The 20,264-nt window shown below is 37.1% G+C and overlaps 4 protein-coding genes across 4 annotated transcripts in view; 2 read left to right on the plus strand and 2 right to left on the minus strand.

Annotated features, from left to right (window-relative positions):
- Window positions 1-931: 931 nt before the first annotated feature.
- LOC108749467 (pre-mRNA-splicing factor 38A-like) lies at window positions 932-3,204 on the plus strand. The gene is made up of 4 exons (XM_018488216.1): window positions 932-1,009; window positions 1,632-2,007; window positions 2,156-2,523; window positions 2,603-3,204. The coding sequence occupies exons 2-4, from the start codon at window positions 1,844-1,846 to the stop codon at window positions 2,992-2,994; spliced, it is 924 nt and encodes a 307-aa protein (XP_018343718.1). The 5' UTR covers window positions 932-1,009; window positions 1,632-1,843; the 3' UTR covers window positions 2,995-3,204.
- Window positions 3,078-5,784, minus strand: LOC108749466 (vacuolar fusion protein MON1 homolog A). The gene is made up of 7 exons (XM_018488215.1): window positions 5,366-5,784; window positions 4,942-5,264; window positions 4,627-4,870; window positions 4,256-4,540; window positions 3,978-4,168; window positions 3,663-3,765; window positions 3,078-3,591 (listed from the first exon to the last, which is right to left on the minus strand). Exons 1-7 carry the CDS (start codon window positions 5,651-5,653, stop codon window positions 3,451-3,453), a joined length of 1,575 nt encoding a protein of 524 aa, XP_018343717.1. The 5' UTR covers window positions 5,654-5,784; the 3' UTR covers window positions 3,078-3,450.
- Window positions 5,785-6,458: 674 nt separating this feature from the next.
- The window catches only part of LOC108749425 (very-long-chain enoyl-CoA reductase-like), a 101,111-nt gene continuing 87,305 nt past the window's right edge, over window positions 6,459-20,264 (plus strand). The window contains exons 1-2 of the mRNA XM_018488126.1: window positions 6,459-6,589; window positions 6,793-6,935. Coding sequence (XP_018343628.1) covers window positions 6,576-6,589; window positions 6,793-6,935 — 157 coding nt within the window. The 5' untranslated portion in view covers window positions 6,459-6,575. The remainder of the gene's footprint in view (window positions 6,590-6,792; window positions 6,936-20,264) is intronic.
- The window catches only part of LOC108749424 (facilitated trehalose transporter Tret1-2 homolog), a 73,872-nt gene continuing 67,162 nt past the window's right edge, over window positions 13,555-20,264 (minus strand). Inside the window, exons 4-9 of the mRNA XM_018488124.1 lie at window positions 17,043-17,176; window positions 15,579-15,825; window positions 15,211-15,495; window positions 14,503-14,755; window positions 14,004-14,344; window positions 13,555-13,711 (exon numbers count right to left, since the gene is read on the minus strand). Coding sequence (XP_018343626.1) covers window positions 13,574-13,711; window positions 14,004-14,344; window positions 14,503-14,755; window positions 15,211-15,495; window positions 15,579-15,825; window positions 17,043-17,176 — 1,398 coding nt within the window. The 3' untranslated portion in view covers window positions 13,555-13,573. The remainder of the gene's footprint in view (window positions 13,712-14,003; window positions 14,345-14,502; window positions 14,756-15,210; window positions 15,496-15,578; window positions 15,826-17,042; window positions 17,177-20,264) is intronic.

Raw genomic sequence — 20,264 nt, forward strand, 5'->3', positions numbered from 1 at the left:
ACATTTTGAATCAAGACTATAACATAATCTAGTCAGGATTAAATAACACTTGCTAAGAGATAATTGTTTAATTTGATTATGATTATAATATCTGCTCATTTCAATCTTGAATAAATTGACATAAGTTTAAATAAATTTTTAAATATTTTTTTTATTAATATTAACAAGAGGCGTCAATTATAATTCTTATTTCATGGTGGGCGATGAACGCGCAAATTTTAAGTGATATTATTCGCCATCTTTAAATGTTTGTAATTGAAATATTATCCATACTCATAAAAGAAGTGTTTAATTTTAAAATATTAAAATATTTTATTCTTGTCTCTCTTGTTTTTTAACCACTTAAAGATGTTTCAGTTTTAAACTTTTTCAATAAACAAAACACTATGTTCGGATTTTAAATATTAAAATATTTAAAATTGAGATCTTTTAAACATTTTAAACACTGAACTTTTTACACTGCACAGTCTCAATATTAGAATTTTTGTAATAAAATGATCTTAGAAATAGTGTTGTTACGATTTTTATGGGACACCCTGTATACGTATGTATATGTATACGTATTCAAAATCTAATCTGTTATCTCTAGACCTAAAAAATAAATAATCGCGACTATTGTTCACTAATGATAATTAAATATAGAACGTTTGGCTGCACGTGTGTGTGAATTTTCGCCCGGCAGAAAAACCAACTTACCGTAACGGAGACGGCACTTCCTTGAGAATCTTGGATAAGTTCCAAAGTGTACACTAATGACGTCAGCAATGTCAGGCCCTTATCGGAATATGCGAAGGGAAAGAAAGCAAGCCAGGTGGATGGGGGGTACGATTATAAAGTGACAAAACGTTACCGGCGCGATCACTGGTGCCTTGCTGCACGTCGCGAGGTTTTGCACATGCAGTTTACGGCACATGCGACGGACAGCCGACTACAAGGATGAGCGGAAAATGCGACTTGGTGGAAAGACGAGGAACGCGATACGACGGCGCGCTTCAAGATGGCCGTTCAGGTGAGCCAGGTTGCTAGGTGAAGGTGCGAGGAAGGGAAATAGAGAGAAAGAAAGACAGAGAAAGAGTGAGACTCCGGAGAGAGGAGATTGTCGTGAGGGGTCCCCTCATGGACTCCAAGCGGCCATAAAGAGAAAGGTGACACCAAAAAGATTACACGCCGCTGTGTATTGCTTTGTCGGATTTCTCCGTCCGAACATAACGGGTTCATTCGTTGGACTTACAAATCTGAAGAACTATTTTCTCTAGTTAAAACAAATATATGTGTGTATTATACTTAATGTTTTGTTAATCAGCCATAATATATTTTAGATTTTTAATGAGCCTTCAAAGCGAAGAGAAAATAATTCGACATATCTTCCTTTTGGAAATTATATAAATCATATATCGATAAATAAAATTATTTATGCACATATATTGGTTGTTTATTTGTACATTTATGATGGACTTATTATAATAGATAGTACAATACAAATGTTTCATAGTTCTGAAGGAAAAACAACAATTTTTTCATAAAAAATAATATCTTTCTTTAATTCAAAACTTTTTTATATAGAATTATCGAACATTTGCAAGTAAAATATTTTAAGTAATTATACATTAATAAAAAAAATATTTTTTCAGTTTCTGCGTTAAATAATTTCTGTGCACTGTTTATTCTTTTTTACCTGATTCGTGCGTCACTTATTGTCAGAAATGAATTCAATGCAAAGTTTTTTATTATTCGCGCAAAATACATTTTCGGCAAATCAGTGTCCTCTGGTGGCTTTCAACTGAAGATTGATAGCAAGTCTGCCACCGGTGAATTGGTTGAATGTAAGTAGTTGAATTCGAAAATGGCAAATCGCACGGTAAAAGATGCTAAATCTATTCGCGGAACAAATCCACAATATTTGATTGAGAAGATTATCAGATCTCGGATATATGACTCTAAATACTGGAAAGAAGAATGTTTCGCTTTAACAGCCGAATTGTTGGTCGACAAGGCAATGGAGTTGAGGTTAGTAAAAGTAAAATATAACCTCTACACAATGATTTCTTTTGCCAATAATATTATTATTTTTATGTATTTAATGGATAAACTTACAGAAACAAGTGTTAATATGTGTAAGAAGTGTTTTTTTCTAATTAGTTACATTTTTTTTTAGATTTCTAGGAGGAGTTTATGGCGGCAATGTAAAGCCTACTCCTTTTCTTTGCCTCATATTGAAAATGCTCCAAATACAACCTGAGAAGGACATCATAGTTGAATTTATAAAGAACGAAGAGTTCAAATATGTTCGGGCTTTGGGTGCATTGTACATGAGGTTGACTGGTTCTTCCTTAGACTGTTATAAATATCTCGAACCGTTATTCAATGACAATAGAAAGCTCAGAATTCAAAATAAACAGGGTGTATTCGAGCTTGTACATATGGATGAATTCATTGACAATCTTCTCAGAGATGAAAGGTGCTGTGATGTTATTTTACCAAGAATTCAGAAGAGGCATGTTTTAGAGGAAAATAATGAGTTAGGTATGTTAAGTATTTTCTATATATTAATGTCACTTTTATTTCTATCCATCTTTATTATATATTTATTTATCTTATGTAGAAGCGAAGATATCAGCATTGGAAGACGATATGGATGATGGTATTGAATCGTCAGAGGAAGAAGAGATTCCACCGATTAAGGAATTGCCACGTAAGAGACCGGATGATCACGAACGGGATAGAGATCGTCACAGAGAAAGAGATAAGAGACATTCTCGAATAGAGAAGAAATCCGATAAGGAGAAGCAAAGATCGAGAAGTAGAGAAAGGGACAGGGATAGAGACAGAAGAGAGCGTAAACGCAGCAAATCGCCAAAATCTCATTCAACGTCGCACAAAGATAAGGAAAGGGACAGAGATCGTCATAGAAGAGATGATAGAGAGAGGGAGAGAGAACGAGAAAGAGAAAGGGACCGTGATCGTAGAAGAGAACGCGACAGAACTAGACATTAAGATTAAGATTAAAGTACGACGATATGTGGAAAATCTTTTCCAATTTTATATGAGATGAATTGGTAATATTTAACTTTTCTTATATGCTCTTATCAATGCTTGTATATTTTTAGCGTCAGTATGTGACAAGAATTCGGTATTAAAACTACAATGTATACTCGGAGTCGTATCCGTTGTAACATATTCAAATATATGTACATTTTCACATTATTTGTGTTACATTACAATTGCTTTATTAAATAACAAAATAGCGATATCGATTATATACTAATGCTTAATAATGGACGAATAATAACTATAGTCCTGCCTTTTTTATAACGTATATGCAATGAAGATGTTTTACTTTGGAATCCTTGATGCTTCTCACACATTTTCGAAATTTGATCGGCGAATATTTCTATCAATTTTACATATTATCTTCTCTGTATTTTGTAAAAACAAAATACTTGGCAATGTTTAAAACGTAGGAGAGTTTAGAATGAATAATCTCTCTTCTTCCTTCTTTATCCACTTTAATAGCTTGCTCACTGCCTCAATGGCATCTGGTTTCGTGACCAGAGGTTCAAATGTTACATATAATTCAAAACCAGAAGCCACCTAGAAATAAGTTTTTTTTTAATTAAAGAAAAAATCTCGCGATAAAATAGATCATATAAATTTTTACTTACCCATGCTAACATCGTCTCCTTATCTAGCTGTTGAAATATAAGTTTCAAGGGTCGACTAGGAGAATGCAATCTATGATGCAAACACTGATAAAGTCCCAATAATCTAAAAAAAAATGTTTATTTTTATCATATAGATGTTACATCGTTTATTTAAATTAAACAAGGACGAAGAACTCTTAATGCAAAAACAATGGAAATTAAAAAGGGCATGTAAGAAAATTAAAATATCTTAGATTATTATATTGAATTTTTATATTTGACTCTTACATGTCCTTTCTAATTTCAACCGTTTATTTACAAAAATTCAATTTTTACCGTTCTATCTCATCATCCGTTGTGTAAGGTGGTTGAAGCCCAGGACTCCAAAATTGCGCGGTGCTTTTACATTTGTATAAAACGTGTCGCATCTCGGGTAATCCAATGTCGGCAGTCGTTATCGTCGGTTTATTCATGGACTCATTTATTGCTTCTAGACAATTTGTTCGCCGCAATTTCTCCACAATTTTCTATCAAACATTTAACATCAAATTGACATTCATATAAACGATTTCTCAATTTATTTAATCAATTTTATTTTCTGCAATAATTCTTACTTGTTTGGCTTCCGATAGCACAAAAAATACATCCCTATCAACGGTGAGTAGCAATAAACATGCCTGGCAATCTTCTGCCAGATATGATACGTGACCATGCATGTATCCATTGGAATCAAATTTCGGTAGACATATCGGTGTCCAGCTCTCAGCAGTTTTGAGCGACTCGGAACTGTCCACCAGATTTTGTATTATGTGTAGATCCATTGGATGCAGGAAAAATTTATTCATTCTAACTAGTGTAACTAACTGATTGTTAGCTAGAAGTATGGCAAATACTAAATTCTGAAAGACAAATTTCTCTTAATAAAACAACATTTGAATTCATTCCAATTTCACAAATGTTTAGCATATTCCATAAATGCTTTTACCTTGATCTTAGCACAAGTTTGAATGATGGTCTGTGTAATGGAACTTCTCATAGAAGGAAGTAAGGGCAAACATTTAATGGCTCCTAGAAAGAAAGCAGGCTCTCTGTCCATAAAGTTCAATAAATGATCTATTAGTCTTTCGCTACCACTTAATAACCTTCGTAGATCAAAGTTTCTTCTTTGATCATATACTCTATTTAACTGAGACTGTGTCAACACGGAGATTATCTGATTATATACATATCTGGAATTAAATATGTATAAGTATCAGATATTTTATTAAAAAGCAAGGATATTATTTTAAGTAACATGTACGTTAATTGTAAAGTGAGCTGAGGTACGCTTTCCAAGGTTTTAGACACTGCTACTAAGATCAATGGACCCTTTACAACAAAAACAAAGTTTGTGTCACCAGCGTGTATCGATCTAATCATATCGCTCCCGGCTTGAACAAATGACACTAGAGCTTGCATGACTCCCATAACTGTGACTAGTTTGTCTTCTGAACTGTATCTAGAATATATCGGTTTTCCCGCCTGACTTAAAATAAAAATATGCTTTTTCTGTGCCAGCCACGCTTTGCAACGCAACGGGTCTCCGTCTAGGTTACTTTGGCCCAAACGATGTGCGACATCATCCTAAAATGTGACAATTCATCCGGTTTAATTTACAATATCGATGTGCAACCCAAATTTATGAAAAAAAAAAACCAGGCGATTCCGTACAAAACAAGTCTAACCATCTCTGTGTCGTCCAGGGAAAGGTTTTTCTCGGATTCTCCCGGATCGGCGGTAGTGGACGTCATGGAATTGTCTTGCACAACGTCTTCCTGGATCTCGGAGATGGTGCTGGTGATACTCTCCTTCATCTGCCTGTCATCGTCGATGCTGCCGCTCATCTCCTCCTCATACTCGTCGAAGCTGTCAGTGGTGACGAGCATCGTCTCCGTGGAGGCGCCGGGCTCGATCTCGGGCTCGGCTATGCCGCTATCGATCGATTCGACAACGATCGGCTCCTTCGCGGCCATCTCTACAACCGAGAACGTCACGAACAAATCGCTATTCTGCGATCCTCGCTGGCGTTCGACATTTAATAGAGACAAACTGACGAAGATCGACTGCCATTTCTTACCATTCCTCGTTAATTCATCGAGAAACTGCTAAGTGCGCTGCTGCTTGTTTGTTTATGTGAAATTTGTTTACTGGCGCCTCTAAAACGTGCATGTTGAACTATATGTAGCCACGAATATTTTCGGTGGATAACATATCAATAGTCTTCGATTTTGTTATACAATAGTTTTATAATTATAATTTTTTGTATGTATATTATCTAGTTCTATTATACGCTATATAGATTGTATTCTACAGAATATGCGTTATGAATATAAATAACTAAAAATTGGAGTAATTAAACCTGAAAAAGAAACAGTGAGAGAAAATATTAAAAATACATTGATATATTTTATGATATTTATTTATAAATATTAGATATATTAAATATATTAATAATTATTATAAACTATTATTTTTCAAAACATGTCACAAAAATCTGAAATTGAAGGCGAAAAGCCTCTTCTGAAAAAACACCATATTTTTAGTTAATCTTTTATTAATATTTACTTATTTTATTTTTCAATATTAAAATATGTTAATATGATAAAAAAAATAATAAAATAATACTATTATATTTTAGACCGAAAATAATAAATAATGGATATAATATCGATGTTCTTCTCACGAAATCTCTGCTAAAACGTTTCTCGATAGAAAAATCAGATGGCGCGCCGGCGTGACATTGTTTTAAATCGCGCGCGAATTGCAGCTGACACGAACACGACCCGACAGGGCTAACAAGACGCGACAAGTGTTCACCGGGTAGCAACGTAGCGTCTGTCTCGCGACGTTTGTTCTATTCGGAATTCATTGTGTAATAACGACGCAGCTCATAGAATGGGTGTCACCGTGTAAGTAATATTCGCGTCTTTAAACATTCACACGATTCTTCATCGCACGATCAATCGCGAAAGCGACATGCATGCGTCACGTCTTTCCGGCAGACGCGCAGAGGTTAGGTTATGTCGCATACGCGTGCCGCTGCGGAATAAGCGGTAATCGACAACACTGAGTTTGTAGCAGTGAAAGAATGATTTGCATATGCTGTTGACAGGTTGCAACAGTACCCAATGATCGAGAACCGAACCGGACCGCAGACCATCGAGTTCCTGACGAAGAGGGTCGTCGCTCTCGGCGCGGTGCAGGTGGGACAGTTCCTGGTGGATTGCGAGACATACATGTCGGTGCCGCAGCTTGGTAAGTGCGTTTTCTGTACGCTATTTTGTGTCCGCAAATTTGGCGGATTCGAAACTTTCACGTTCAGATTTCATGTTTGAGTTCCAGTTGTTGTATCAGCTAGTACGCGACTATTGGCACAGATGGCCGTTGCTTGGCCGTTTAAAGATACCTTTTGTTATTTGATATTGTTATTTGTGCAATTTTTGTTAACCCTTTGTGTACCGCGCGCCATTACGATGACTTTTCTACAAGCGATTTTTTTAAATCTACGGTTCATATTTTCCTGTTTGCGTTTTAGTAAATCACTAGAAATCTATGTTCTGCGTGGCGCAATTTTAGTAATTTTTTTTTGTTAAAACACGAAATCCAGCAGGAGAAAAAATATCTTGTGCCACAGGCTTTAGACGCGATATTTGCAGTAACTCGCTTGTTTACATCGAATGATCTCTGCGTTCAGCAGAATGTTTATTTTCTTTTCTCGTTGAGGGAAAGAGACAAGATGTGTGAACTATGTTTCAAGAAGTTTAACTAAAAAAAGAACAAATCTTTTAAGTATAGAAAATGTTCAGCTGTAAAAAGCAGACTTTATAAAGTTTTTCGCAACAGAATTATTCGTACAACGAACTTGCTTTCGTAAAAGTACGCTCTCGCAAAAAGATAAAATCGATGCTTTCAATCCTGCTTTCAACTTTGAGAAATCGTACACATAAATTTTATTCGATACCTCTAAAAATCGATATTGTGTCAGTTTTCAAAATGTTGAAAACTTTTAGAAGACATAAAATAAAACAGAAAATATGTAAGACTCAGAACGATAAAAAAATAATAATAAACGTATTCGAATTATTAAACGATATTTAAAAGAACGATTAAAATAATTTTCTCTTTGTCTTATTTATTCTAGCCATGCAAATATTGATTTTTGCATATAATTTAATATTTTTAAAAACACTTTAGATGTCATAAAAGTCTTAAAATTTCCACAGAAAAATTGTTCCACTTCCAAATGTGAAAGATTTATTTAATCTTCCGTAGATTTTGAGTCACACTCTTTCAACGTTGTTTAAAGAATTTATGAGATTCAGGCAACGAATTAATAAAAACACTTATTTTTTCTCATTCGTCTTTTCTTTTGACGTTTATACATTTGTATATAGGTCTCTATATAAACACGCAAGTGTTGGTTCCGCCAGAAGTGTTATTAGCGATTGTTATATTCGATACGTCATTTATTATTTCTAGAGAGGTGTAAACGCAAACGCTAATAAAAATCACTTAAGTACAATACTTATACGTAACATAAATACACGGTATTGCCGAGGGTGTCGTATCTACCCTCCTAAAATAAATCGTCGTATCGGCAAGATCACGTTTGTGCTACCTCATATTATTTTAATAAACGAACGTAATGGCCGGCTTCTGAAATAAATCAAAGAATTCCCGTTACTTGGTGTTTTCGTTACATCGAAGAGAAAGCGTAGGAGAATCGATATTTTCTATATTCGATGATAGAATTTGAGTTCGTATTCGCGAGAAACCGACGCACAGTCTTGTCTCACTTCTTGCACAGAAATTATTCTTATATATTTTATACAATATTATATTCCATCGCGTTATACAAGAGTTTTCTCTGTCGCATCGCGTTGAAGATGCAACGTTTATAGAGAGTATAATCTAAATGTTAACTCTATGAAGGTACAAATACACCAGCTATACATTCCTAGGCATCATTACAAAAATATTAAATCTAGCAAGCGAAGCTAAACGTGGCTCGTTATAGACAAGATCGGTGTATATGCATATATATTTATTTCTTTTTATTTATTCTCTTATTGTTCTCTTTCCACTGTTTCTTTCTCTTTCTCTTTTTCTCTTTCTTTTTCTTCATTGAAAATACGTCTTCATAATTTTAATATCTGTGATGATATAAGATTTAATCATCTTAGCGACGGCCAGCGCTAATTTCCATTTGAACTATTTATTGTCGATAAATTGTATAGTGAATTTATTGTCGTTAAGTAGAATTATAATGTGATTCTTTCCGTAAAGCTTTTCCATCACGTCCAGATAATATAATATATCGCGTGTGTAGTAACATACGTATATAAATTCGAATTCCTAGATTGAATCCCTATTTGCTGTAATCTGATTGCACGCGCTAAGTATGCACTTTTAATTTGCTAACGCAGATTAATATTACGATCTCGAGTTTATAGTCTTCGCCAACCTCTAATGTTTGCCGCTTTTGTTTCGCATAAAAGGGGAATAAAGGGATAAACCTACTTGCGTGGCGTACATCTAAAAGCTGCCATAGTCACCCGCAATTACACGCCACTCATCCGCGAGCTTTCTTGCACACGAACACATACATATCCGCGTACGCGATATACAGACATTTTATTGGGACTATCGTGATCCTAAACGTGCAGTAATGCGAAATCTTGATCCTGAATTTCACTATTACCGCTACATATTACGATAAATTTTCAATTCACGAGAGTGCACAGTGCAGATTTTTGTTTTATATAGTTTAACATATCTACAAGGGAAGGGAGAGATTTTCTTTTTTTTTTTTTTTTTTTCTTATTACATGGAAGATCTGACGCAAGGTGGTCGCTGTAAATATATGATATGCCACTCGGCAAATAGTAAAGCTCGCTTATTCGGCGCGGTATACTAAGAACGAGATAATCTTATCGAGAACTTTTTTATGATTTACGTAAAATTCGGAAGTTAATCGTATATCTTATGTACACTCGTTTCACGAGCATTGCACCGCGTTAAAACTAATTATAGATATTACCCAATACTGTATCCAAGCCCTTGAGCATAAAATATACAATGCTTTGAAAATATATATACCACTGTAAAATGACTTTCACTATCTTAAACATTCATAAATGTGTTAACCAATTCGACAAATTATAGTCTCATATTTTAGATAATTGATCATTTTTTGTAGCAAAAATATAATTTCATTACCAACGCTTACATTTAATATAAAAAATGAAAGATAATCGTACTAAAATTTTTTCACAATAAATTGGGATACGCTGGTATATATTTTTTCAAGACACTTTATGTAACATATTTAGCAAGATATTTTTGTTGATAGGAAGGTGCGTGTGCTCGCTTCTTGTAGACAGTAATGCCGATACCGAAATATTATTTTCTCTTATACGTGATATGTTCGTTTTTCGAATTTCGACGTTGGCAATATTATTTTTTTCGCGTACCGCATACGCGTAATTTATATGTATAAAAAATGGAATGTATTTTTTACGAATCAATATAATTTCGTGAAAAAACGCAAATTTTTCTCTCCCCCGCGTCGCATCGATCGATCACTGTCTACAGAAACACGCGGAAATATTTAAGTACGGGGATTTGATGTGCTTCCGCGACTTTCATACACTTCGTTTACGTATAGGATATGGCAGGGATATGACTCACGGGTTCGATAGATAATTACAGATGTAATAGTTTCTGTTTGCGCGATCCACGCGACGAAAAATTTCCTCTTCGTATCGTCTTTATCTCTCAAATCAAATTCGTTATATTACGTTCGGCATTTTGTTTTTCGTTGATATCATATAGTTTCGATAAATATTTTAAGGAAATTTTTTTCGCGCGTGGATTATCACAGATATAAGCTGTGATCCGCAAAGTGTAGTCAACTTCTAACAAATACTTTGTCATGTGAATTGCTCTCTCTCTCTCTCTCTCTCTCTCTCTCTCTCTCTCTCGTTCTCTCTCTTTTTCTCTCAACGTTATTCTACAAACTATATAAAAATATAAAATACGTACATAATTATGGAGACCTTCGTCTAATCGCGACTCCGCCATTCGAATGGCTACACTTTTGAGAAATGCAGGAGATCGTCGAAAGCAGAAGACTTAGATAAATAATCAAGATTAGTTATACAGATGAGGGACTTCACCCTCGATCCCGCAGATATTTAGTGTTAGGTATAGCTGCTTTCAACGTTACACGTAGTACATATGCATTAATATTTTCATAAAGCTAATAGTACCGAATTTCGCTCTACCGGCTTCGCGAAATTAGTAATTTGTGGTATTGTCGGGAATTTGTTTATCGGCTATATCGCGTCGTATCGTCACTAATTGCGTAAGTTCCACGAATACGACACAGAGATATATGTATATAATATACAATAACCAATGTACACAATACGCATCTTATATGAAACATATGTAGATATATCTACAAATCGATATTGTCGTAGTCAAGTCAACGATGCCTGTGCTATGCAACGAGGCCTCGATATTCTGAAGTTAGCAAAAGATATTTTGCTTACGTCCGCAAAAGTATACTCTATATATTGTCGTAAACTTGTTTAATAACGCGAATGCCCCTGCAGCATATTAGCTGTAAAAACATTATTTCTAGCGTTGGTAATTGTAATCTTTTACCTTTTCTCTCGAGGCTTATCGCGATATTCTCGAAAGAAATGGTGCTCGAACACCATTAACGGCTGAAAATATAGCTGCAGAAATTATTGCAACTCATTACATATACTGACTACTTTACAGAAAGACTAACTTGGCAGTCTACGAGCAGTCTATCGAGCCTATTCTAAGGACTCTGTTAATTTTAAATTGTTTACTTGTGGTATACACATTTTTTTTCGCGTAAAATATTGTCGCGCATTCTTCCTTGGAAAGTACGGTATGATAGCATTGCCTCTTGACTTGAATAAGCTTTGAATATTAAAAACTTATTAGTAAAGAAATATAATTCAATCCGAAAAAAAAAACCGTATTTCCGGAAATTAATATAAAGTTGCGGATAATACGATAAGCATAAGATAGTTTACACGGTGCGATTTTACGTAGATCTAATCTGATGCTAGTGTCTATTCAGATATTATTTGGTATCGTTTTTGATCATTTTTTACAATTATCCTTTATAGCTTCAAAAACATCTCAAAGAGATACGATACTGAATAATTAGTGTGGAATGAGCATAACAATTTATGTCGTTTATTAAAAAAAAAAAAAAAAAACTTAATCTAGCTCTGTAAGATGATTTCTGAAAGGAAAAAAGTGATATCACGTTTTTTTCTTTCTTTTTTTTTTTGGAGAAAAAGTTACTATACATAAGAAGTTACTATTTAAAGCTCGATGATATAATTTCATTATCAGTCGAGAAACGATTTAATTATTAAAGCCAGACGTGAAGGCAGTTTGTGATTCGGTTACTCGGTTATTTTTTTTTATACAGATCTTTTTTTCCTCACGCAAGTATCCTCTTTACATCCTGATAAAGATATGTTATCATTAAGAAGATATGAATTTGAAGGGATTCTTTTCTGCAATACGCATTTACTACTGATAACTTTTGTAATTCGTCAGTTCAACACAAAACCCTATGCCATTTAATCGAGTAGAAAATACTTCCGCTGGTTAAACCGCTGGATCCGGAACGAAAGATTCGAAACGACCGATTCGAATCGGCCATACGCGCATTTCTGCTTGAGATCGTGAGCCATGGGTATCGATGGACGGTCTATCGATGAGAGAACCCCCGACTGCTCGTTTGTATCGTTTTCCTTTTTAGATCATAAATAGCACGTCTTATAGTAGATAAAGGCGACCGTATCCTTGCCGAATGTTCTGCATTCCCTCTCGTAGTGTACTTGACCTGGTCCATATCTACTGCCTCGCGGATACTTATCCAATCTCGACAGGCTTCTGCAGAGCTTGAGATAATCGTCGTCGAAAGGTGATACGCCCTCCCCTCGACGATACCTGTTACGTCGACGATAATTGTCGTCGAGTCTCTCCCCTCGAGTATCATTCCCACCGCGGGCGGTTGGGAGACACGTGACGTCATCGAGCTCTAAATCCGTTAGATCCTGCAGGCTCTTCGGATACGTGCGCCGTCGTTCTCCCTCCGGGGAGTCGCGTGCTTGATCCTTAAAGTTGATGGTTCTGCTGCGCCGCGGTAGGGTCGAGTAATACGGCCTCTCGTCCCCACCGTGATTGATGCCGTTTCTTAGAATCGGCTTGAAGACATACAGACCTCCCCTCGCGAGGTCCAAGTCTCGTCTCCAGGTGTCCGTCGCGTCGTAATCCGTTTCTGCGTATTCGCGTCTGTTGCCGACGCGACGGGGCTCCGTCGCGTTGAAACGACGAACGTAGCTCGCGTCCGCTCGCATTGGGTCCCGGGGATAGGCGCTGTGGTTGGAGTACGCCACGCGTTTCTTCTGACCGCCGTTCCTCCGTGGCCGCTCATAATCAAGAGTCTCGTACCGATGACGACGGTTCTCGCTCGTTTCGCGATCGATTCGCGACGGTGGGTCGTCGTTCCTGATCACGTCGCCGTTAATCCCGAGCGCGTCACGACGCGGCGTTTCGTCGACCGAGCGACGAATCGGTAGCAAGCCGCGAGACTGCATGAAGCTCTCCACGTTTCTACCGATTCTGTTAGTTTTCTCGGCGAAGATACCGCAGTAATCCGACAATTTGCGATGAGCGACGCGCGCAGACGGCATCGCGACGCTGGAAGTCGCTATTGACGGATCGTTGCGGTAGAGATCCCGCGGATCGTGCTCGTTCGGATAAGCACCACCCGGTAAAGGCTTGTTCGCCTTCTCTAAGTTCGAGAGACCCCCCGTCAGCGAGGCCTTATACTACCGTGCTTGCGCATAATCCGGATTCATCTCGTCCAGCTGCTTGCCCTTCGTCTCAGGCACGCAGCAGACTACGAAGCACAGTCCGCAGACCGCCACGGCGGCGTAAAACCAAAAGGCTCCGTGTAGACCGAGGCTCTGAAAAGAGAAGAAGTTCCCACAACTCTCTTAAGTTATCAATTGCATCATTACAGAAGTTTGTCGTTGATTAATTGTAGAGAATAATATATTGTATGAATAAAATGTGGTATATATCTGGGCGAATTACTCCAGCGAAATATAATGTATTACTTAAAACGCCGTGTTCCTTCTTATGAATTTTCTCATTTAAAATCTTACTTCGAAGAATCTTGAACTTAGTTTCTAACTTAGTCCTTGAAGTCCTGAGTAACTTGTTAATATCTTAAAAAGAATATGAAAACCTCCTCACCTGCTGGAAGTCCATAAAGAGCTTGATCCCGAAAAACGCGCAAAAGTAGCTAAAGCTCGTGCTAATGCTGGAGCCGAGGCCGCGGTACTCCAGCGGAAATAGTTCGCCAATCAATAGCCAGGAAATTGGCGATATGCCCAGGGCGAGGGCGGTCGTGAACACGAGTACGCAGAGTAGCGGTATCCAGTCGTGCTGGCCCACCACCGCCGAGTCCACGTAGCCAAGATTTTGCGTTTGAGACACATAATACGCGTAGCTGCCGAAACCGGCGAGCGCCAGTGACATGAAAACGGTGCTGGCTATCAAAAGCGGTAGTCTGCCGACTATATCAATCAAAAATCCTGCGAGTGATACGAATTCGGTTAAGTGTGACAAAAAGCAAATATATCTAATAAGAAAGGGAATAATTTCTTTTGTTCACATCATAATCTTAATTAATTATGGAATTCAATTTCGCTGGGTATCGCCCCACGAGATCGTTTGAAATTGTTTAATGTACCTGACAGTAAAGAAGCCAATAGCTGTACAAATCCGATCGCTATGGTCGCTCCGTGAGGATTCATTCCACCTAGGGTCTGACGAAAAATAAGTACCGCATAATAATTAAACGCATTCGCGCCGGAGAATCGTTGGAAGAACATCAGACCGCACGTGATAGCGATGGGTTTGTATAGTCTCGGTGTAAACATGCTGTTCTTAAAGCTTAGCTCGTACTGCTTAGCCCTCGAAGCCAGAATATTCGTTTTGATGACCTGAAGGCATATCGTTAATTGCAAATTTATATCGGACCTCGTTTGCGTCGTATTGACGCTCGTTGATTTGTGTCGAGAGAGATATCAGAAGACAGCCGCTCTATTCACTCAGTCAGTTAATCAAAGGAATAATGGTATCCCTTTTGCTATTTTTATAAATAACTTTCAAAATCAATCTTAGTTTCGAAGTAGACAACGTTCATATTAACGTATTCACTGGATAAATGATAAATTGGTAATAAGAGTCGAGCTTAATATGATACATTTGAATGGAATTTAATTTTCTTGGGTTAAATTATTTAACTTCATTGTTTTAATTAAATATTAACAACATATTGAGAGTACAAGCAGTGATCTGTAGAAATGATTAAAACCAATTAAAGTCATGTAATTTGATATTATGAATTAAGCAATGATCTGAAAGTTATTCATTTTTCATAAACTCGGAAAATTACCTGCAACTCGTGTCTTATATCGACGTGTTCTCCGCGCAGCCACTGCAAACTGTTGGCAGCCTCGTCATCTTTGCCGTTTAATACGAGATACGACGGTGTCTCGGGTATAAAGAGGGTCCCCAAAAAGAGCATCGACGGCGCGACGGCCACCAGTAGTGCGCTTTGCCGCCAATTCAGATATGTGCCGGCTATGTACGACAGCAAGACACCAACGTGACCGAGCACCTTCAACATCGCTGACAAACATCCGCGAATACCCGGCATCGAGATTTCCGATATGTACACCTGCCGAAAGCCATTTGCTCATGCGTCGACTAAGATGTATAATTTTTCAATCGAATCAATCGAATCGAATCTCTTTTCTTTACCTGCGCCACCATGGTGATGACTGAACAGCAAAGTCCGCCGATGAAACTTGTGACGTACACCAGCTCTACGCACGGTGCGACGCCCGTTAAGACCCAGGCTCCTGCCAGAGGCAAGGATGTTGTGCGTAAGGCCAAACGACGACCTCTCCGCATTATCCAGTCGCCGAGCATGGCACCGAACCACGCACCCAGCATGGACAGCGATGCAACCCACGAAGCTTCCTGTTGCGTAACCGAAAAAGCCAACCTACGCAAGAAAGCGTAAATGCGATTATCGCGCGGTATTTTATATCGTCTGAACTCTGGGCGTCAATTCAGACGCGTCCAGGAGACACTCTCGATGTATTGGGTATTGTTCCCAAAATGCCATGGCAGACGTCAGGTGCAAACGTAATCTCTCTTGGCAGCCGCGTCTCTTGTCTGCGTCAGTTGTCGAGTCGTATTATTTGCGAACAGCTCTACTTCCCAGTAGAGTTCGCATGTTGTCGTCGCAGTAAACGCATCCCGGAATTAGCAACCAGAAACGTGACGCTCGAATAAGCCACCGCGTGGATATAATTGTCCACGACTGTGTCGACGTTTCGGATTGAAATCCGATATTATTTAACAAGACGAAACTTTAGTTCGCGTAGCACGGAACAACAGTGAATTTCTTACGTGCATTAGATCAATTAAGTCATTCCACAAGAGTTCCTAAGATCAAATTTAAATGGCGCTAAATCACAATCTTCCAACCTGCATTCAAACACATATACGATAACTCATAACATATAGTAACATATAGTACATATAGTACATAGTTAATAGAACATTTTCTAGATTATATATTAACATAAACATCTTTTTAATTTGATTGAATGAGAGAAGATAAAAAAGAGCATCTTACTTTTATTTGTGTCCAATTATTTGGATCGGTGTTGTTATCACCAAAAATTTACGGTGCTCTCTGTCATAAATTTCACGAGTAATTTTATCAACTTTGGTGACGTTATTACGATGATGAAAATAATGAAATATATGCAACATAAAATTGCTCTTTTTTCTTTTTATTCCGAATCAAATAAAAATATGTTTATATTAACAGCTATGAGATATATATATTTAAATCCAGATTGAGTAACGATATAAAAAAATGGGCCGAAAGATTACATGTTTGTGTTTCAGTCATTTAAACTTGATCGTCATGGAATTCGCCTGATAAGGTCTATCTTTTATTCCTGCACTAGACTCTACTTGAACTCTTTTTGGCTTTTGTTAAATAATCAAACGCGTACCTATTCCACTTTGAACTCCAAAAGTATACACTAGTTTAATTATAGAAAACAGCAGCAACTTTAGCGCGTTGAATCTTACATATCCTTAATATCTTGATTTATTATTGTTGCTTTTGTATTAAGAATCTTATTATATTATTTATAAAAAACATACCTGTATAATCTAGTTATTAAACATTCAAATTCTTACCACGTGTCATTGTTGGATGATTGATAAAGATGTGGCGGTTGATTGTCCAATATGGAGTCTAACGCGGGCGAGGTGTAACCCTTGGCCAAACCGGAGGAGAGAGTTCCCATAGATAGCGCCAGGGTTGCCAGTACCTATCAAGATAAACAGGCTCTAATGAACTCACGCGTGAAATAATCTTTTTATGTTATGACGCGAGGAATTTATGCAGGAACGCGGTATGACACAGCGGTGCGAACGTCAACTTCGTTTATTTTACGTTGGCAAGTGACTGAAATTTACGCCTGTGTATTCCTTTTACCGCGTTCCTTTGTGGGCGCGTACCGCGATCTGTATCATAGAGTCCGGCGACGTTGAAAGGAGTCGTTACTTCCACAATGCGTTCCACGTTCACCTCGTGGAATATTTCTACATTGCGCGCACGTTTACAATTTAAAAGCACTCAATTTGCTACATCCACGTTATCGAAAATCCATCGAATATAGAAACATGGAGTTCTCTCCTCTTTTATCGAATCTCCATCTTATAACGTCTCCTAATCGAGAAGCACTCAGAACGGCGTTGAAACTGTAATAGCTAGGTATAAATCCGTCCATCGCGCGCTACGATGCTTCGCTACGATGAATACGTACATCCAGAACGAATGCATCGCGCATTTGTGCTGCACGGGGGTGCAACTGCTGGCCGAACAAATTGCTAGCCGCAAATTGAAAGCTTGGGCTTGGACCCTCGCGAGGAATACTAAACATTTCGCGTGGCCCCCGCCATTTATGCGCATGCATATGTACACATCTGCAACCTATACAGATTCAATTTCAAAGTACCGCGATCCGTATATGTCGACGCCTATAATACGCATCCTTCGCGCGACGCATGTGAGTTCCTCTCTATACGAAACTATGGGCGCGTATCGCTTTTCCAAACAACGATATATAATTTTGCGAGGGATGAACTCGCGCGAAGAAAAATGTGCGAATACGAGAGATCAGTATTTTATAATGATTTTATGGTGATGAAAATATCTAACGGCGATGTTTTTTTGTTTTCTACGGGTATAAATGCGTGATACTTTTCACTGACTCATTAAAAATTTAAATCTCAAAGTAAGACCTTCCAGTGTTATCTTTGTCACCGCATGCACGCTCAGCATCCACGATCTTACTGCGAATGATGACGTAAGATATCTGCGCGAAGTCTATGTCCCTATGTGTATCTATTTCTTTGTGTTCAGTAGACGTATCTTTATGCGGTACGTGCGGTACTTTTGCACTGCGGTGTACGAATCTTCTAATCTGAATGCGACATTATTTCTCTTATTGGTATTCCGATTCCCATCTTTTCGTAAATAGGTCAAACGACTGCAGAAAACTATTATGAGAAAATGACGGTATTAAATTCATGTAAGTGTAGAATTAAAATAATATGTAATTTCTATCTTTGTTATGCACTACTATGAGAATGTGTATTGCGGTAAATCAGAAGATATTCGTCGGTTCTCGATTTTTTAATATTAAATATATTCCGTAATATGGTATTATCGATTTTGCATACTACAAATTTTTGCTCGAGAGAACTTTCTTCTCATAACTTGGACGACTTTAGTTTTTTAATTCGTGTTATTAGCTAATCTATTTGTTTATTGTTAGACAACTTAGTATCATTTATCTTGCACCGCAAAACACAACGCGCTCACATCGATACATAAATTCACGTTATCCGCAATAATCATTAGAAAAATTCGTCGATATTTTGTATTAAACTTTTGCTCATCGCAATGTTGGCGTTTATAATTTATAACATCAATATTGCGATAAGTAAAAATACGCGTCACATCGACGATAATTTATAGTGTAATACGAACAACGAAATTGCCAATAGTTCGGTTTGAAGTTTTTGTTAGGATATACGTATATATTAATTGTACTTTAAAATTATGTTGAATGAATTTGGAAATCGTGATAATCGAGCACACAGATCCACTTCGATTACTGTGTTTCATGTTTCTTGAATGTGAACTTACGTTTCATTGTTTTTTTTTTTGCTTCGAAAAGCAACATTATTTTTCCATAAGTTTTGCGAGTGTTTTTACTGTTCTATATCTTGTAAGCGGCGAAGATTGTTGTATGACAAGTTAATTGTACAGTTAAACACATTGCATTTAAAAAGCTGCAACAGTATGTAATGTTCTGTGAAAAACTCAACAGTTTTAATGTGCGATCACTTGTCGTAATTCATATTCGTGATGTGCTAGACGACGAGCGTATATTCGATAAGGAATTTCAAGCGGCGCCGCCGATCCCACATAAATTTGCATGCACTTTCAATTATCTCTCTCGCCATTAGGAGCAGCGAGCGTAAACGGTCGTAGTACGCGATTAGACGTGTCGCCATGTGTAACCTTTCTATCGTCTCGCCAGAGAGGCTCGTGATACCGTTGTCTCTCTAGTCGACAATAATGCGTGGGACACCAAGCGCCACTTTGCAATTAGACTTTTTCTTTTCTTCATCTACGCCCAATGACTGAGGCGAAAATTATAATGCGATCCGAGACATAATTTTGTGCGCCTTATCGATTAATTGGAATACGAATATAAAGTCTTGACTTCGAAGAGGGACAAATTTACGACTATATTCCCACTTTCCATTCGAGATTTGTAATTACGATAGTACATTTACCTCGCAGTTAAAAGTGCCAATTGCATTGTACACAGCTTTTGGATTTATTAGTTATTACCAGTATATTTTTATAATCCTGTTGGTCTGTTCTATTTGATTCGGAATGTAATTTTTTTTTACTAATATTTTACCAAAAAAATTTTTCTTTGATATTTGATGACTTCGTCTATTAACCTATGATCTTTTTTTCTATAAAAATTTGTTATTTTTTAGAGTTTTTTAATTATATTGACACAAACGATATGATTACATGAAGTACAGATTGTGAGAAAAATGTCTGGTTGGACTAATTAAGATTCTAACTGAAAATCTGAACGAATCTCAGAATTTTCTGGTTGAATCTACTAGAAATTTAGTTTCTGTCATAATAAAATTTTGATTGATATAATTAGAATTTTCTAGTTTATTCATTTTCAACCAGATAAATTTTTCTCAGTGTAAATTTGAACAGGCCAGCAGAGTTAATCTCTATAATAATTTCTATGTTATGCAACTACCGCTTTTTTTTTTTTTTTTTTTTTTTTTTTTTTTTTTTTTTTTTTTTTT

The sequence above is a fragment of the Trachymyrmex septentrionalis genome, unplaced genomic scaffold, assembly GCF_001594115.1.
Source record: "Trachymyrmex septentrionalis isolate Tsep2-gDNA-1 unplaced genomic scaffold, Tsep1.0 scaffold29, whole genome shotgun sequence".
Lineage (NCBI taxonomy): Eukaryota > Metazoa > Arthropoda > Insecta > Hymenoptera > Formicidae > Trachymyrmex > Trachymyrmex septentrionalis.